This window comes from Mustelus asterias, chromosome 19 (assembly GCF_964213995.1).
Source record: "Mustelus asterias chromosome 19, sMusAst1.hap1.1, whole genome shotgun sequence".
Lineage (NCBI taxonomy): Eukaryota > Metazoa > Chordata > Chondrichthyes > Carcharhiniformes > Triakidae > Mustelus > Mustelus asterias.
In genome coordinates, this window is record NC_135819.1 from 45,816,932 (window position 1) to 45,834,445 (window position 17,514).

The 17,514-nt window shown below is 45.5% G+C and overlaps 1 protein-coding gene across 5 annotated transcripts in view; it reads right to left on the reverse strand.

The window, feature by feature from the left end:
- Nucleotides 1-17,514, reverse strand: part of anks1b (ankyrin repeat and sterile alpha motif domain containing 1B) — a 591,188-nt gene that overhangs the window by 368,446 nt on the left and 205,228 nt on the right. For all 5 annotated transcript variants that reach the window (XM_078235473.1, XM_078235472.1, XM_078235471.1 and 2 more), the window contains one exon: nt 15,983-16,158. In XM_078235473.1, coding sequence (XP_078091599.1) covers nt 15,983-16,158 — 176 coding nt within the window. The remainder of the gene's footprint in view (nt 1-15,982; nt 16,159-17,514) is intronic.

Consider the following 17,514-nt stretch of genomic DNA (forward strand, 5'->3'; position numbering starts at 1 on the left):
TGAGCCTAGATTAGCTTTCATCTAATATTTGTTCTTATTCCATCATTGTCCTCTCTTTTTAAGTCATATGTAACACGGCATAAGGTAATAAGGTATACGGCATTCTTGCCTTCATCAGCCGGGGCATTGAGTTTAAAAATTGGCAAATCATGTATTAGCTTTATAGAACCTTAGTTAGGCTGCACTTGGAATATAGAGTACAATTCTGGTCGCCACACTACCAGAAGGATGTGGAGGCTTTGGAGAGGGTACAGAAAAGAATTACCAGGATGTTGCCTGGAATTAAGGGCAATAGCTATGAGGAGAGGGTGGAGAAACTTGGTTTGTTCTCACTGGAATGACGGAGATTGAGGGGCGATCTGATAGAAGTCTCCAAGATTATGAGGGGCATGGACAGATTGGATAGTCAGAAGCTTTTTCCCAGGGCGGAAGAATCAATTACTAAGGGGCACAGGTTTAAGGTGCAAGAGGCAAAGTTTAAAGGAGAAATACTCTGTTTTTTTACACAGAGGGTGATGGGTGCCTGGAACACATTGCCGGGGGAGGTAGTGGAAGCAGATACTGGGGTTTTAGTTCAGACGGGCAGCATGGTTGGTGCAGGCTTGGAGGGCCGAAGGGCCTGCTCCTGTGCTGTAATTTTCTTTGTTCTTTGTAATTTGCAAGGGAAGGAAGAGAATGTGAGCTGTTCTGAGGCTACCTAGGACTTGCTGATAGATCAGTTCCCCTGTCTGGATTCAGATACAGTTGTCTGGAGTTTACAGTACTGCATTAGTAATTGAGAATTCAAATCCCATTTTGGCAAGCTCTGAAACTGAACTTAATAAATTTGTCATTTGATAGTTGGCACAGGGTTACGTGGAGGGAGAGCAACTGTAGTTATTGACAGTAATTAAGCAATAAACAATATCCTAGATTTACCCAGATATTAAAGGCTCCTGTACACTGAAGGTGTAGATGACAGCATGTAAAGTTTTCTTGTCAAATAAGCAGAGCTATTAATATTTTTGGATTTGCTGTATATTTTTGGGAAATCTATTAAAATATAATTTCATTAAAAAAACTGCAGTCAGATACTTTAACAGGAAAATCAATTACGTATTGCTTCATTTGTGGGCGATGCCGAGTGTTAGTCAGCAAGCCTGATGTTTAAATTGATGTCGTCTTTCCTACACCGAGAAACAATGTTTCTATATTAAATGTATGTTCACAACTGATGTTATTGGCAAAGAGATTACTGTAGCAGGGTATCCAACAACATCTGCCATTAGCTACATTCGACACTGCATCCTTCAGCACAACACATTTTTGTCGACAAAGTTGCTGAAAGTACAAGCTGATAAAGATGCAGTGGATCAAACAGAGTATCTGGGAGCTGGGTGGTCAGAGGAGCAAGGCAACCATCTGTTTAATCAATGACGGGTAAGAACTGGGAACTGAAGAGCAGAATGACTGAGAGAGGGGAAGGATTAGCGAGGGCGAATTCAGTGTCACGTCAGGAACAGTGAGCGAAGTATGGCGATGGAAAGAAATAATGGATCGAGAGTGAAAGGCCACTTTAAAATTTAGATGAGGAATAAGTTCTTCAGCCAGAGAGTGGTGAATCTGTAGAACTCATTGCCACAGAAGGCTGTGGAGGCCAGATCATTGAGTGTCTTTAAGACAGAGCTAGAAAGGTTCTTGATCAATAAGGGGATCAAGGGTTAAAGTAAAGTTTATTTATTAGTCACATGTAAGGCTTACATTAACACTGCAATGAAGTTACTGTGAAATTCCCAGGTTACAAGGAGAAGTCAGGGGAATGGGGATGAGAATCATATCAGCCATGATTGAATGGCAGAGCAGACTTGATGGGCCAAATGGCCTAATTCTGCTCCTATATCTTATGGTCTTGTGGAGAGAAAAGGGGGCAAAAAAAGGAAAAGAAAAAAAAATCACATTTTAAAAATCTCCCAGCAAAATTAAAAACCTAAAGAATGAACCTTCACACTTTGCTAATTGTTTTCAGATCAGAGAGGTTGATTGGCAGTAATTAACAATTTCACATTGTTAAAATAATACCTATCCTACTACTTACTAGCCCTCAATATCCAAGGTGGATTTAGTTTGGGTCACTGTGCAAGACAGCAACTTCCTGCATGTCAATGAAGCCATTTTCATGATACTAAAAGCAGACTGGTGCAACGTAGAATCATAGAATAGAATCCCTTCAGTACAGAAGGCCGCCATTTGGCCCATCGAGTCTGCACTGACAACAATCCCACCCCCAGGCTCTTATCATAAAATCCTAGAATGGTCACAGCACAGAAAGTGGCCATTTGGCCTGTTGTTCTCTGCAACACCGACTCACCAAGTCCCACTCGACTGCCTTTCCCTGTAGCCCTGCAAAATCTTTGTCCTCCAGCGAATTCCCTAGTTCTCTTGTGAAAGTCTCAAATAAATCTGCCCCCACCACAATATCAGGCAGTGCATTCCAGGTCCTAACCACTCACTGAATCTAAACGTGTTTTGCTTGTGTCGCCTTTATTTCTTTTGCAAATCATCTCAAATCAGTGTCTTCAGAGTTCTTGATCTTTCTGCCAACGGGAAGAGTTTTGTCCCATCAATTCTGTCCAGACCCTTCATGGTTTTGAATACCTCTATCAAATCTCCGCTTCACCTTCTCCAAGGTGAACAGTCCCAGTTTCTCCAATCAATCAACATAACTCAAGCTCCTGATTCCTGGAACCATTCACTCGAATCGTTTCTGCATCTTCTCCAACGTCTTTGGAAATTTCCTAAAGCACAGTGTCCAAAACTAGATGCAATACATCAGTTCAGGTCAAACTGTTTTCTACAGGTTTATCACAACTTCCTTGCTTTTGCACTCCATGCCTGTAATCGCAAAGTCCAGGATCCTATATGATTTATCAACCACTTTCTCAACCTGCCATGCTACTTTCAATGATTTATGCACATATACTCATATACTCCAGATCCTTCTGCCCCTGCACCTCCTCTCGAATTGTATCCGTCATTGCTTCTCCTTATTCTCAATACCAAAATGAATCCTTCACACTTCTCTACATTAAATTTCATCAGCCACATGTCCACCCATTCCACCAACCTGTTTATGTCCTCTTGAAGTATAGCACTATCTTCCTCGCAGTTGACAACATTTCCAAGTTTTGTGTCACGTGCCAATGTTGAAAAGCTGTCCTGCACATCTGGATCATCAATCTATATCTATGTTGCATAACTAACGATGGACATTTTGGGATTATGACAGATTCAGTAAGTTTGATGCTTAAACTCTTTAGACCTCGATAGGTAGGGTGTATCTCTAAAGGATGAGAATACGCTCTGCACAAGCAAAGAGGAACACGAGTCATGTGGATGCCACAGTAACTTGGTTCGAGAACTGAAATATTTGCTGGATTTTCAACTTGTATCCCACACACAGATGGCACAAATTAAGTGGTTGTCATGTAAAAGTAATGAATTACTTGCTGCATCATATTCTGGTACTAATACAGAAAAACATTCATTATCCACATTCCAATTATTCATCTCAACTATCTGCTCGTGTTTTCGCAGCAGAATCCCTCGTGTGAAGAAAGAAACTTCGCCAACCAAAAAGGAAATAAAAACTGATACTTTGCAGCCAACCTTGCCTTACTCCTTTTCTTTAAAAAAAACTGATGTCCATTTTCAGAAATAACCCCTTTCCTGAAGTTTGTTACATTACGATCACTATGGGCTGATTTTCATGGGACTGACCGTAGCACATTGTATTTTTGTGGGGCAAAGCATTTTATCATTGGGTCCCTTTCTCCATAATGCCCCCCCACCCCTCCCCCGCTGAGAAAGTGGGCAGGTGACCTATCGCCAAATCACGTAACATGGAGGTCCATGGCTATGGTAGTTTTTCTAATGTTCTTCCTGAAGCCATGTCCACATAAAACTGGCAACAAAGCACAACAAGAAATGCAAATAAAATAAAATTATTGAAACCAATTTACAGCACTTCTGCGACAGAGTATTTATCACCTAAACTTAATGGATCTGTTAGTGGAAGCACATTGGTTACTCCAGACAGCTGTCCTGAAGGCAGCCTTGACAGAAAATTTATTAAGTGATTAAGAAAGCATATGGCATACTTGCCTTCATTGGCCGGGGCATTGAGTACAAGAGTTGGGAGATCATGTTGCAGCTATATAAAACCTTGGTTAGGCTGCATTTGGAGTATTGCGTGCAGTTCTGGTTGCCACACTACTAGAAGAACGTGTTCATAGAATCATAGAAATAGAATCATAGAAACCCTACAGTACAGAAAGAGGCCATTCGGCCCATCGAGTCTGCACCGACCACAATCCCACCCAGGCCCTACCCCCATATCCCTACATATTTTACCCGCTAATCCCCCTATTCTACGCATCCCAGGACACTAAGGGGCAATTTTAGCATGGCCAATCAACCTAACCCGCACATCTTTGGACTGTGGGAGGAAACCCACGCAGACACGAGGAGAATGTGCAAACTCCACACAGACAGTGACCCAAGCCGGGAATCGAACCCAGGTCCCTGGAGCTGTGAAGCAGCAGTGCTAACCACTGTGCTACCGTGCCGCTACCGTGCCGCCCGTGTTCACCAGGATGTTGCCTGGTCTCGAGGGTGTTGACTAAGAGGAGAGGTTGAATAAACTAGGATTGTTTTCACTGGAAAGATAAAGGCTAAGGGGAGACCTGATAGAGGTGTACAAAACAATGAGAGGCATAGATAGGGTGGATAGTCAGAGGCTTTTTCCCAGGGTAGAAGTGTCAATTACAAGGGAGCACAGGTTTAAGGCGAGAGGGGGAAAGTTTAAAGGAGATGTACGGGGGAAGTTTTCCTCGCAGAGAGTGGTGGGTGCCTGGAACGTGCTGCCAGAGGAGGTGGTAGAAGCAGGCACATTAGCAACATTGAAGAGGCATCTGGTTGGGTACATGAATAGGGAGGGAGTAAAGGGATATGGTCCAAGTAAGGGCAGAAAGTTTGTTTTAGTTTAGTTAGGGCATCATGATTGGCACAGGCTTGGAGGGTCAAAGGGCCTGTTCCCGTGCTGCACTTTTCTTTGTTCTTTCTTTGTTGTAAAGCACACTTCAGCTCACAAAGTGCACACATTGAGAATATAGCAGCTTCTCTCTCTCTGTTCAGTGGTGTATTTACCTTGGGTTTGGGATGTAGAACGGTACAATTATTAAACCGATTCCATCACATTTACTAAAGGCTGTGTTGCGTTTTACTTCCCCGAAAGAAATCACAACATAAACGTTACCTTCCATCTCGACTGAAAGAATATAGATGCGCAAAGAGCATTAAGCCTTTGGAGTAAGTAAGTACATTCAATTCAATATTCCCTTCCTGTGAGAATAAAACCCGAGGTAAATTAAACAGAGATCTGCAAGTTTGATAGCAGAGTGGACTGCCTCACATCACTTCTTGGCAATACAACAACTATTAGGAAAAACTTTCTCACAGTTCATTTGTAGTAGTTTCATTCCACCAAGTCCAAAATGAAGCCCTGCTACTGCACTGGGATGCAATAGCCCAGCTGTGCGGAAATGAGGGCCATCAAAAGGAATGTAACTGAGTGAAGGAATGTTGCGGGATGGTTAATTCTCTCTGTTGACTTTCCTTCAAAGTATATTCTCACCCATTTCACTCAACACAGACAAGGCGGAATGTTCATTATAGAGTCGGGAATAAAATCAATTGATTGCAGGACACTCTATTAGGACTGCAGACAAACAGAACGGAACGAAGGTCAAATAAAACCGGAGTTTTCCAATATTTGACATTTTACCATTTCAGGCACCCACCTCATTTTTAACTTGACCGAATGGGTAGTTACCTGGTACAATGGATTGTTCGCCCATCGTATCATCTCCCTGATACCCATTCCATTGATTCCAACAGAATGACAACTGGCAAACCTTATTTTCTTGAGTTGCTAATAATATCAGTCACCTTGGTCTCCTGGACTGGTTTGGGGAATTTCCCAAAATTCTTTTTGCTAAATTGGGCAAAGAGTCTTTCTGCCACAACTGCCATGCAGAGAACCCTACTCCTGACCAGCACTGCCAACATGAACACTCCCTTCAACTCGTGTCCATGACATTTCTGTCAATCTCTCCTTAGCTTTTGACCTATCCTTCACCTTCTATTCTGCCCACCTCCTCCCCAACTATATCGTTCATTACATTCCTATTCATCTTCAGTTCTGAAGAAGAGTCGCATGATCTCAAAACATTGGCCAGAATTCTCCAGCTGCTCACGCCAGTGGGATCTTTTGCTCCTGCTGGGAGCGCACCCCCGCCACGGGTTTCCCGGTGGCGTGCCCCCAACCCCCAACATTAACTGTGTTTCGCTCCACAGATGCTTCCAGAGCTGCTGAGTTTATCCAGCATTTTCTGTTTTTATTTCAGATTTCCAGCGTCTGCAGTCTTTTGCTATTAATTGGCCAGTCCTTTAACTACTAATGAAGCAAATGTCCTGATCCCTGGAGGATTTTGATGCTTTACCCCAAGTATGTGCACAGACGATTGCGGAGCCCGCGCATTCCTATGGATTGCTGGTGCAAGTGCTGAACTGAGATCCTTCTGATCCGGAGCTGCAAGAAAGCTAACTTGGCTTTGAACAAAGAACAAAGAACAGTACAGCACAGGAAACAGGCCCTTCGGCCCTCCAAGCCTGTGCCGCTCATTGGTCCAACTAGACCATTCGTTTGTATCCCTCCATTCCCAGACTGCTCATGTGACTATCCAGGTAAGTCTTAAACGATACCAGGGTGTCTGCTTCTACCACCCTACTTGGCAGCGCATTCCAGGCCCCACCACTCTCTGTGTAAAAAACATCCCTCTGATATCTGAGTTATACCTCGCCCCTCTCACCTTGAGCCCGTGACCCCTCGTGATCGTCACCTCCGACCTGGGAAAAAGCTTCCCACTGTTCACCCTATCTCTACGCTTCATAATTTTGTACACCTCTATTAGGTCTCCCCTCATTCTCCATCTTTCCAGGGAGAACAACCCCAGTTTACCCAATCTCTCCTCATAGCTAAGACCCTCCATACCAGACAACATCCTGGTAAACCTTCTCTGCACTCTCTCTAAAGCCTCCACGTCCTTCTGGTAGTGCGGCGACCAGAACTGGACGCAGTACTCCAAATGTGGCCTAACCAGCGTTCTATACAGCTGCAACATCAGACTCCAGCTTTTATACTCTATACCCTGTCCTATAAAGGCAAACATACCATTTGGTGGCATCAGGCTTGGAAGCGGTTGGCAGGACAACATCATAAAATATGAGATGCTTTCATCTCTGTGATTCTTCAGCGCTCCTTGTATTTCAGAAGTACTTAAAGGAAACAAACAAGTTCCTCATGCTTCTTCAGAATGAGACAGCAACAATATTCATCAGTTATCCCTTGAATATCACACTGAATATTGGAGTTGTGTTCAATCCATTCGTGTTGGCAGCATTTAGATGGTGCTTAGGGAGGATCATTTTGCAGATTTGCAAATTTTGAAATGAAAAGTGGTGTAAAAGGGGCAGTTAAGGCTGGTGATAGGATTAGACGATGCATTCGTTTCGATGTGGGAGCCAGCGTTGGAGTGGTAATGTCCACTTCACTTGGAATTCAGAGGTCCAGGCTATTAAAGGTAAGGTAAAGTCGCCATAGTTCCAGATGACCATAGGCTGCTCTCCCCTTTGAGGGGGAGAGCTGATGTGGCGATTTAACTTGAGGATCACCAGACCACAGGCAAGGGGTAAGGTTGAAAAGGCAGGACCTTCATGAATAATGGCCAGTACAGGAATTGAACCCACGCTATTGGCATTGCTCTGCATCATAAACCAGTTGTCCAGCCAACTGAGCTAAAAGCGATGGGCAGCGGTTCCATTGCACTTTAAAATGTGAAGAAAATCTTTCCCAAATGGTGCACTTGTGTCGCCGTGTTACCCCAATTCTTAAGGCATATCTCCCCGCAAAGTATTATTTTGCTGCTTCATTGTTTTACAAGGAGCATCGCTTGACTGGGTGCAAGTGTGCGAATGCATAGGAGAAAGCACATCCACATGTTTTCTTGCATTCCCCGGAGACTTACAGTCCTGAGCCGAGGATAAGTCTTCAGCTCCAAATTCCCAGCACTCCGAAGACAAAGCTGAAAATCCCTGATTGCCCATCTCCAGCTGCTAATGCTAACTGCAAACTCAGTGATTCACTCGGAAGATTGTGAAGCATTATTTAACAAAATGTACGACAAAGTGAGGACAAATTAGGGTTTGTGTTTAAATAATGTAACCGCTACAGATCTTCACTGAGAATTATTATTCTCCTCCTCAAAATTTTTTTGCATTCAACTCATTATTTAACACGGAGCTAAAGAGGAAGGAAGTGTATCCTCGCGGATCAGCTATACTAATCAGGAAAATAAGAAAGCTATTCCCACAGTTGCATTAAATGTTCAAGGGATTAAATCATTCGGACAAGTTGCATGAACTTGGCTTGCATTCCCTTGAGCTTAAAAGGTTGACAGATGATCTAACTGAAATGTTTAGGACGATAAAGGCATTTAGCAGAGTAGATGCTGAGAAAGAATTTCCCCTGCCGTGGGAATCCAGAATCCAGATCAAGAGGACATGATCTTAAAATTAAAGCCAGGCATTCAGACGTGAAATCCGGCGGCATTTTCTTCTTTCAGGCCAAGTGCAATGGAAACGTGAAATTCTCTCTCTCAAAAGGCTGTTGAGAGAATCATAGAATCCCACAGTGCAGGAGGCCATTCGGCCCATCGAGCCTGCACCGACCACAATCCCACACAGGCCCTATCGCCATAACCCCATGCATTTACTCTAGCTAGTCCCCCTGATACTAAGGGACAATTTAGCGTGGCCAATCCACCTAACCCGTACATCTTTGGATGTGCGCAATTCACCTAAAATCAGTGCAGTGCGCGGTATAATGTGTAAACACACACTAAAGCTTACATCCACCTGAGAGAACAGAATTTTACGTGGGGCAGAATTTTATGGCCCAGCTGAAGTCAGTGGACTTTTAAAGGGCCGGCCACATTTCCTGGCCCTGCCCCCGCCGCGACGGGACTGTAAAATTCCACCCCTGGTCTCAGTTTGAAGTCAAAATGAAAAGGTTTCTTTCAGTGCTTCCTCAGCATGTGCCCAAGTCTCTGGAGTGGATCTTGAAACCACAAGATTCTGTCTCAGAAGCCAGCATGCTGCCACTGCACCAGGGCTGGCATTTACATTCGTAAACTGTTAACTCCCCGAAGTGCTATTAGACTCCGAGCTCCCATTCCAATACTATCTAATTCTGGACCCCTTCCAGATGCTCCCAGAATGCAGTGAAGTCCCATTTCAATTTTGCTTTGTCCACTGTCATAGTGGCCAGAAGATGGAGACTATCTTTCTGTGGTGAACCATCGTTGGTTCCCACTGGATAGTACTGGGCCAGGGCTGGGATTGTACTAATGTTGTTGTTGGGCGAGGGTGGGATTGATACACCTGTGGTTGCTACTGTTGTGGCACATCCCAGTCGGGCTCCGCCTCTTGGGAGAGGTATAAGACCCCCTGCTCGGACGGGACCCCTTCAGTCTGGGATAGTGTGTTAAAGTTCTGATAGTTCCATTGTTAGTTAATAAAAGCCTTCTTTTACCGAATCTTTGAGCCTCGTGTCCAATTGATGCGCATCAATTTTATTAACTAAAATTAAACTCTCGACGGAAGAAAAAAAAGAAAGGAGAGTATGGAGCAAATCCTCAAGCCAGAACGTCTGACGCTAGATCCACGTGCGGTGGGCGCTTCTAACACCTTCGACCACTGGCTGAAGTGTTTTGAAGATTACCTAGCAGCCTCCGCAGCGGTCACCACAGATGATGACAGACTCCGGGTCCTCCATGCGAGGGTAAGCGACACAGTCTACCTCGCGATCCGTGCGGCCACCACTTACCCGAGGGCCCTCGAGCTTCTAAAAAAGCGCTATACGAAACCTCCTAACGAGATCCACGCTCATTACCTCCTCGCTACACGATGTCGGCAGTCGGGCGAAATCATGGAGGACTACGCCAATGAGCTCTTACAGCTAGCCAGGGGCTGTGACTGCAAAGCTGTGTCGGCTGAGCAGAGCATGTACGACCTCGCCCGAGATGCGTTTGTGGCCGGGGTCGGGTCTTCCTACATCCGTCTCAAGCTGCTAGAAAAGGGTAATCTCAACCTGACCCAAGCCATGGAGTTAGCTGAAATGCTCGAGGCGGCTTCGAAGAGCTTAGTACTGTATCCGGAGGACCACGTGGAGACAACGTGGCAGGAGCAGTCGCAAATCCCTCCTCACCCCTCGGGCTTGAAGTGCAGTGTTATGGCGTGCTCCCATGTGGACCAGACGACGGCTGCAGCCCCATGCGGCCCGCGGTGCTACTTCTGCGGAGGAGCCAAACATACCTGACAAAAGTGTCCCGCTAAAGCGGTAGTCTGTACCGCATGCGGTAAAAAGGGGCATTATGCGAAGGTGTGCAGATCGAAGCCCAGGAACGGCAGTGCGGCCTGTGACCCTTCGGAACGGGGATCATCACCATCGTCGTCGAAGTACTCACAGGGTTCGTCCACGTGCGAGTCCAGGACGACGCCATTGCGGTCGACGGAGTCGGAGGAGGATGACCACCAGGGGTCGCTAAGTTTGGCGCCCTCACCCATGTGCGATTCATGGGGGCGGCCATTTTGGTCGATGATGACCATGAGCGACCAGCAGGGGTCCTCAGCATCGACTTCAGCTGCCTGCAGTGACGTTCACGGACCAACGGTGGCGTCGATCACCCTGGACCAGGCTAAGCCTCACAGGCTTGATTGTTCGATGATGGATATACAGGTAAACAATCATGCGATTTATTGTCTGTTTGACAGCGGGAGCACTGAGAGTTTTATCCACCCTGACACTGTGAAGAGGTGTGGACTCCAGATTCAACCTGCCAAACAGACAATCTCTATGGCATCAAGGTCCCGGTCTGTCGCTGTGCTAGGACGTTGTGTGGTAACTTTGAAAGTACAGGGCACAATTTACGAGCGTTTCAGGCTCCTTGTGTTGCCGTATCTTTGCGCACCAATTCTCCTCGGACTAAACTTTATGGTCCACATGAAGAGTGTGATCCTACAGTACGGTGGGCCACTCCCTTCGCTGACAGTGGGAGAACAGCTGCAGTCTCCAAATTGTCCAAAGCGCCCCGCCTGCAATCTTTCTACGTTAAAGATCACCACACCCTCTTTATTTCAGAATCTGGTACCAGGCTGCAAGCCCATCACTACTAAAAGTAGGCGTTACAGCACTGAGGATCGGATCTTCATCAGATCTGAGGTTCAGTGACTCCTCAAAGAAGGGATCATACAGCCCAGTGTTAGTCCGTGGAGAGCACAGGTTGTGGTGGTCAAGAGCGGGAACAAACCCCGGATGGTCATTGATTACAGTCAGACCATTAACCGATATACGCAGCTGGATGCGTATCCTCTCCCGCGCATATTTGATATGGTCAATCAGATTGCGCAGTACCGGGTGTTCTCCACCATAGACCTCAAGTCCGCCTACCACCAACTCCCCATTCACCCAGAGGACCGACAATACACGGCCTTTGAGGTGGATGGTCGTCTGTATCATTTCCTTAGGGTTCCATTTGGTGTCACCAATGGGGTCTCGGTCTTCCAGCGTGCTATGGACCGAATGGTGGACCAGAACAGGCTGCGGGCTACCTTCCCGTACCTGAATAATGTCACCATCTGCGGCCGTGATCAGCAGGACCATGACACAAATCTCCAGAACTTCTTACGCACTGCATCTCGCCTGAATTTGACCTACAACAGGGAGAAGTGTGTATTCCGTACGCGCCGTTTAGCCATCCTGGGATACGTGGTGGAAAACGGGGTCATTGGCCCTGATCCAGACCGTATGCGCCCCCTTGCTGAACTTCCCTTGCCCGCTAGCGCAAAAGCACTGAGAAGATGCTTAGGCTTCTTCTCCTATTATGCGCAGTGGGTCCCCAACTACGCGGACAAAGCCCGTCCGCTTATTAAGTCCACGACTTTTCCACTCACGCCAGAGGCCCAATTGGCCTTCAAGGAATTGAAACACGACATCGCGAAAGCCACGATGCACGCGGTAGACGAATCCATCCCTTTTCAGGTGGAAAGCGATGCATCTGATTTCGCCCTGGCCGCCACACTAAACCAGGCGGGCAGGCCCGTCGCGTTTTTTTCCCGCACCCTCCAAGGCCCCGAAATTCGGCATTCAGCGGTGGTAAAGGAGGCCCAGGCCATTGTGGAGGCCGTCAGACACTGGCGCCATTACCTGGCGGGAAAGCGGTTCACCCTGATCACGGACCAGCGGTCCGTGGCGTTCATGTTCAACAACTCGCAGAGGGGCAAGATCAAGAATGACAAGATCTTGCGGTGGAGAATTGAACTCTCCACCTATAACTACGATATCATGTATCGTCCAGGGAAACTCAATGAGCCCTCGGATGCCCTCTCGCGCGGAACATGCGCTAGTACTCAGGAGGATCGCTTGAACGCCCTCCATAATGACCTGTGCCATCCTGGGGTCACTCGGCTCTACCACTTTGTCAAAGCCCGCAACCTGCCTTACTCGGTGGAGGACGTCAGGTCGGTGACAAGGAGCTGTCGGATTTGCGCGGAATGCAAACCGCACTTTTACCGACCTGACCGGGCACATTTGGTAAAGGCCACTCGCCCCTTCGAGAGGCTGAGTGTTGATTTTAAGGGCCCCCTTCCCTCAACAGATCGGAACGTGTACTTTCTGAACATAATAGATGAGTACTCCCGGTTCCCGTTTGTTGTCCCCTGCTCGGACACATCGGTTGCCACGGTGATCAAGGCATTCCGTGATCTTTTTACCCTGTTCGGGTACCCCAGCTATATCCATAGCGACAGGGGCTCGTCGTTCATGAGCAATGACTTGAGGCAATTCCTGCTCTCATACGGGATTGCCTCTAGTAGGACCACGAGTTACAACACTAGGGTTAATGGACAGGTGGAGCGAGAGAATGCTACAGTCTGGAAGGCTGTCCTATTGGCGTTGAGGTCCAAAGGCCTTCCAGTCTCCCGTTGGCAGGAGGTCCTCCCTGATGCGCTTCACTCTATTCGCTCCCTCCTGTGTATGGCAGCCAATGCTACTCCCCACGAGAGGATGTTCTCATTCCCTCGGAAGTCTTCCTCGGGGATATCTTTACCAGCCTGGCTGACGTACCCAGGACCCGTCCTCCTGCGGCGACATGTAAGGGCCCGCAAGTCCGACCCCTTGGTCGAACAGGTCCAACTCCTCCACGCCAACCCTCAGTATGCCTATGTGGCATATCCTGACGGGCGAGAGGACACAGTCTCGATCCGAGACCTGGCGCCCGCAGAGGACGTAGCAACTCCTGTCGCTCCCATACCCCCAGTGACGAATCCCTTATCCCTTATTTCTCCCCCGGACGTAGCGCGGACAGCATCGGGACCAGTGCTTAACAGTTTTACTCCAATGCACAGCTTGCCTGAGCCCCGAAGATCGTCGCCACCGCAGAATGTGTCAGGATCCCCTGCACTACCGTTTCATCAGGGTCAACCGGCCTGTGAGTCTGTGGGAGAACAGCTGGACGCTGTTTTGGGGAGAACGCCACTGCAAGTGCCTACTCCGGTGTCACCGCCGGTATTGAGGAGGTCACAACGACGGTGCGGTCCTCCAGACCGTCTGAACTTATAATCTGTTGACATTTTAGTTTGTTTTCGTACCCCGCCGGCCTTTGTTCTCAAAGGAGGGGTGAATGTGGTGAACCATCGTTGGTTCCCACTGGATAGTACTGGGCCAGGGCTGGCCAGCACTATAGGAATGTATATAGGTTACTGTGGGATTGTACTAATGTTGTTGTTGGGCTAGGGTGGGATTGATACACCTGTGGTTGCTACTGTTGTGGCACATCCCAGTCGGGCTCCGCCTCTTGGGAGAGGTATAAGACCCCCTGCTCGGACGGGACCCCTTCAGTCTGGGATAGTGTGTTAAAGTTCAGATAGTTCCATTGTTAGTTAATAAAAGCCTTCTTTTACCGAAGCTTTGAGCCTCGTGTCCAATTGATGCGCATCACTTTCTGAATCCATATTTAAACTGCAATACCATGTAATTAAACAATATATTCATCATCTAACCATGAGCAGTAGCGTGGCCAATTTACTAGTGTATCCCACATCCACTTCACACTGTGTTTCCTGCCCATTAAATTTACTTCCATGCGTTACATTTTTGCAACGGCAACAGGTCAAAAACAAAAATCTGTAAACATTCAAGAATGCAAAACTCTACCTAAAGCAAGCATGTTGCTGTCATAAACCAATCACATCACTCAAAATGCTTGTTGTAGGAACGTTTTGTCTATCTTTTTTCCACAACTAAAATTTCTCATGTTCAGAATAAAGATTTTAAAAATCTAAAAATGTTAAATTACATATTTCTTAATAATATTATTGCATTTACCCACTAACACTTATGCTTTATGTCAGTCTCTACATTCAAGTTTTTAGTTCAAAACCTCAGCCTGTCTAAGAAGACTTCGACTCGATATCTTTCGCCTTCAAATTATTACACAAAACTTTCAACCACATTTGTAAAGTCTGAACATATGCAGCTTTCAGAATTTCCTATAACTTGGATATTGAATTCTTTCAGATTTATTTAGGCAAGTGGCAAGCATTTAAAAACACGGCTACAAAAGTTCACAGGTAGATAACACCTACAAACTATAACCATTGTTTCCTCCAACACTACCAATCATTGCATCTCAGACTAACTTAGAACCTCCAGTTCTCTGAAGCCATTTCCCCAATTCTGCTGGACATCTCTGGACTCCAGCTGACTTCCCCACTCTCAAGTCTCAGGACCTTATCAGTAATCATAAACCTTTGACTGTGCAACTATTGAACTAAAACTAACCCCAATGCTACTGACTCCGAGGCCACACTCGTCAATGATCTCAGAACCACCCTTCAGAAATCCTAGACCCCAAGACAATTCCATCCTCACACTCACCGCAGTGCTATTAAATTATGAGATCACATTCTTGCGTTATCTAATTCTGACCTCCTTCCTGATCCTCCCAGAAACTAGGGGTTGTAATAAAATTCATAATAGGATGTGTTTATATATAGCTGTCACCTTCCCAATCACAACATGGACACTGTAAGCCCACTGATCGCTGATTAGATGCACTGAAGCTGTCTCTCTGCAACTCAATCTAGGCAAGCAATGACCCTGGACAGACACATCAATGCTTGCTATTATATATCATGCCTTCTAGCAGCTGCCATTCCATACATCAGTATCCTGATCAGCTATAGAATGCTATTTAATAAATGTTGTGATGATCAAAATAGATCAATAGTATTCATTTTTAAATGTGCATTTTGGTGCTAATTGACTGCAAACCTTTAGCTGGGTATAGAATCAGCAGCATCTTTTAGAAGGATGTGGAGTTGGTAACTACATACAACAGAAAATTCTCAATGAGCCAAGTGAAAGTAATAATTGATAAAATGTTGCCTGTATACTTAAAACCCTGGGATAGCCTTCAAATTTTTTTCATAAAATCCCTACAATGCAGAAGGAGGCCATTCAGCCCATTGAGTCTGCACTGACAACAATCCCACCCAGGCCCTATCCCCATAACCCTACGTATTTACCCTGCTTGTCCCCGCTGACACTAAGCAGCAATTTATCATGGCCAATCCACCTAGCCCGCACATCTTTGGGTGTTATCTTTAATTCAGGACACCAGAATTGATTTTAACTACACTTAAAGATACCCAGCTGCAGTTTCCAGCTCAGAAAAGACCAAACGGAACCATGAATGAAACAAAAGAAAATGTCCACCGGGACAGTTGTTCTTTATTGAGTGAGTTTCTCACTCCGCCGAACACTAACCTTGGAATGTTTCGGCTGGTTTTCGCACTTGGCAACATCATCGTCAGAGATCTTCGCACTGGTAAAACTGTCCATGGAGCACGAGGACACTGCTTGGCACAAATCATCAAAATCTTTATCCTGGCTCTCTCGGATTTCCAACAGAAGCTTTGATAGTTCCCCGGTTAGTGCTTCACCTGCCAACAAAAAGGATGCAACATCATTCCTGTGAAATTGAAAACATTCAACACTTGTATGGAAAAGTAATCATAGGAATTAGGTTTGTAGATTAATTGCAGTGGGAAAGCTTTGGAAAGGGTTTTACATGCTTCGAGAATACATACTTCATTTGGTAACTCAACGTTGCTTAGTGGGTCTTGATACAGCTCAACTTCTGTTTGTAAATCTCCAATAACTGGAGAAATTATATCCATCCGTTAGATGTGATACTGATTTTAATTGCTATCACTGTATTTTGGTCCAAATATATATCTAAAACACTATTATTTTATAATCTGCCTTAACATGAGCTGTCTCTAAACATGCAGTATGGTTAATTTTATTTTGAATCCCAAGCAACTTGTAAAAAATTTAAAATATTTGGACACAAGGAAGGTCCAAGTTATTTTCATCACAAAATATAGTGAATGACCTTCGTAAGGCTGTAGTTCGGAAGTTAGCATGCACTGTGTCATATAGTTTATCCTACCTATCAAGGTATAATGGGATTGGTCAGACAAACTCGATCCCATCCAAAACCCCGCTGGCTACAAAATGCTGCATGTTTAGTATATTTTACCAGGTCTTAACAAACAATTTATTAGCTTGGATAGGTGACTGGCTGATGGACAGAAGACAGAGTTGGGATAAATGTTTTTTTTTCTGGATAGCAAGAAGTAACTAATGAGGTGCCAAAGGGTTCAGTCCTTGGGCCCCAGCTATTTACAATCTATATTAATGACTTGGATACATGGATAGAAGGCTCTATAGCCAAGTTTGCAGATGACACAAAAATAGGCGGATGGTAAGTTGCAATGAGGAAATAAGAACCTTACAAATGGATATAGATGGGTTAGGAGAGTGGGCCAAGATGTGGCAGATGGAGTTTAACATGGGTAAATGTGAAGATATGCATTTTGGTCAGAAAAATGGGAAGGTAACTTATTATCTAAATAGGGAGAGACATTGGGGGGCTCTGGTGCAGAGGGATCTGGGTGTTCTCACAGAAAACTAGCATGCAGATAATAAAGAAAGCGAATGGAATGTTGGCATTTGGAGCCAAAAGAATAGAATATAAAGGTAAGGAAGTTTTGTTGCAACTATACAAGGCATTGGTGAGGCTGTACCTGGAGTATTGTGCACAGTTTTGGTCCCTTATTTGAAGATGTAGTGCATTGGAGGCAGTTCAGAGGAGGTTCACTAGATTGATTCCAGAGATGAGGGGTTTGTTGTATGAAGAGAGATTGAACAGTTTAGGCCTATACTCTCTGGAATTTAGAAAAATGAGGAAAGATCAAATTGAGGTATACAAGATGATAAAACGTATGGATAAA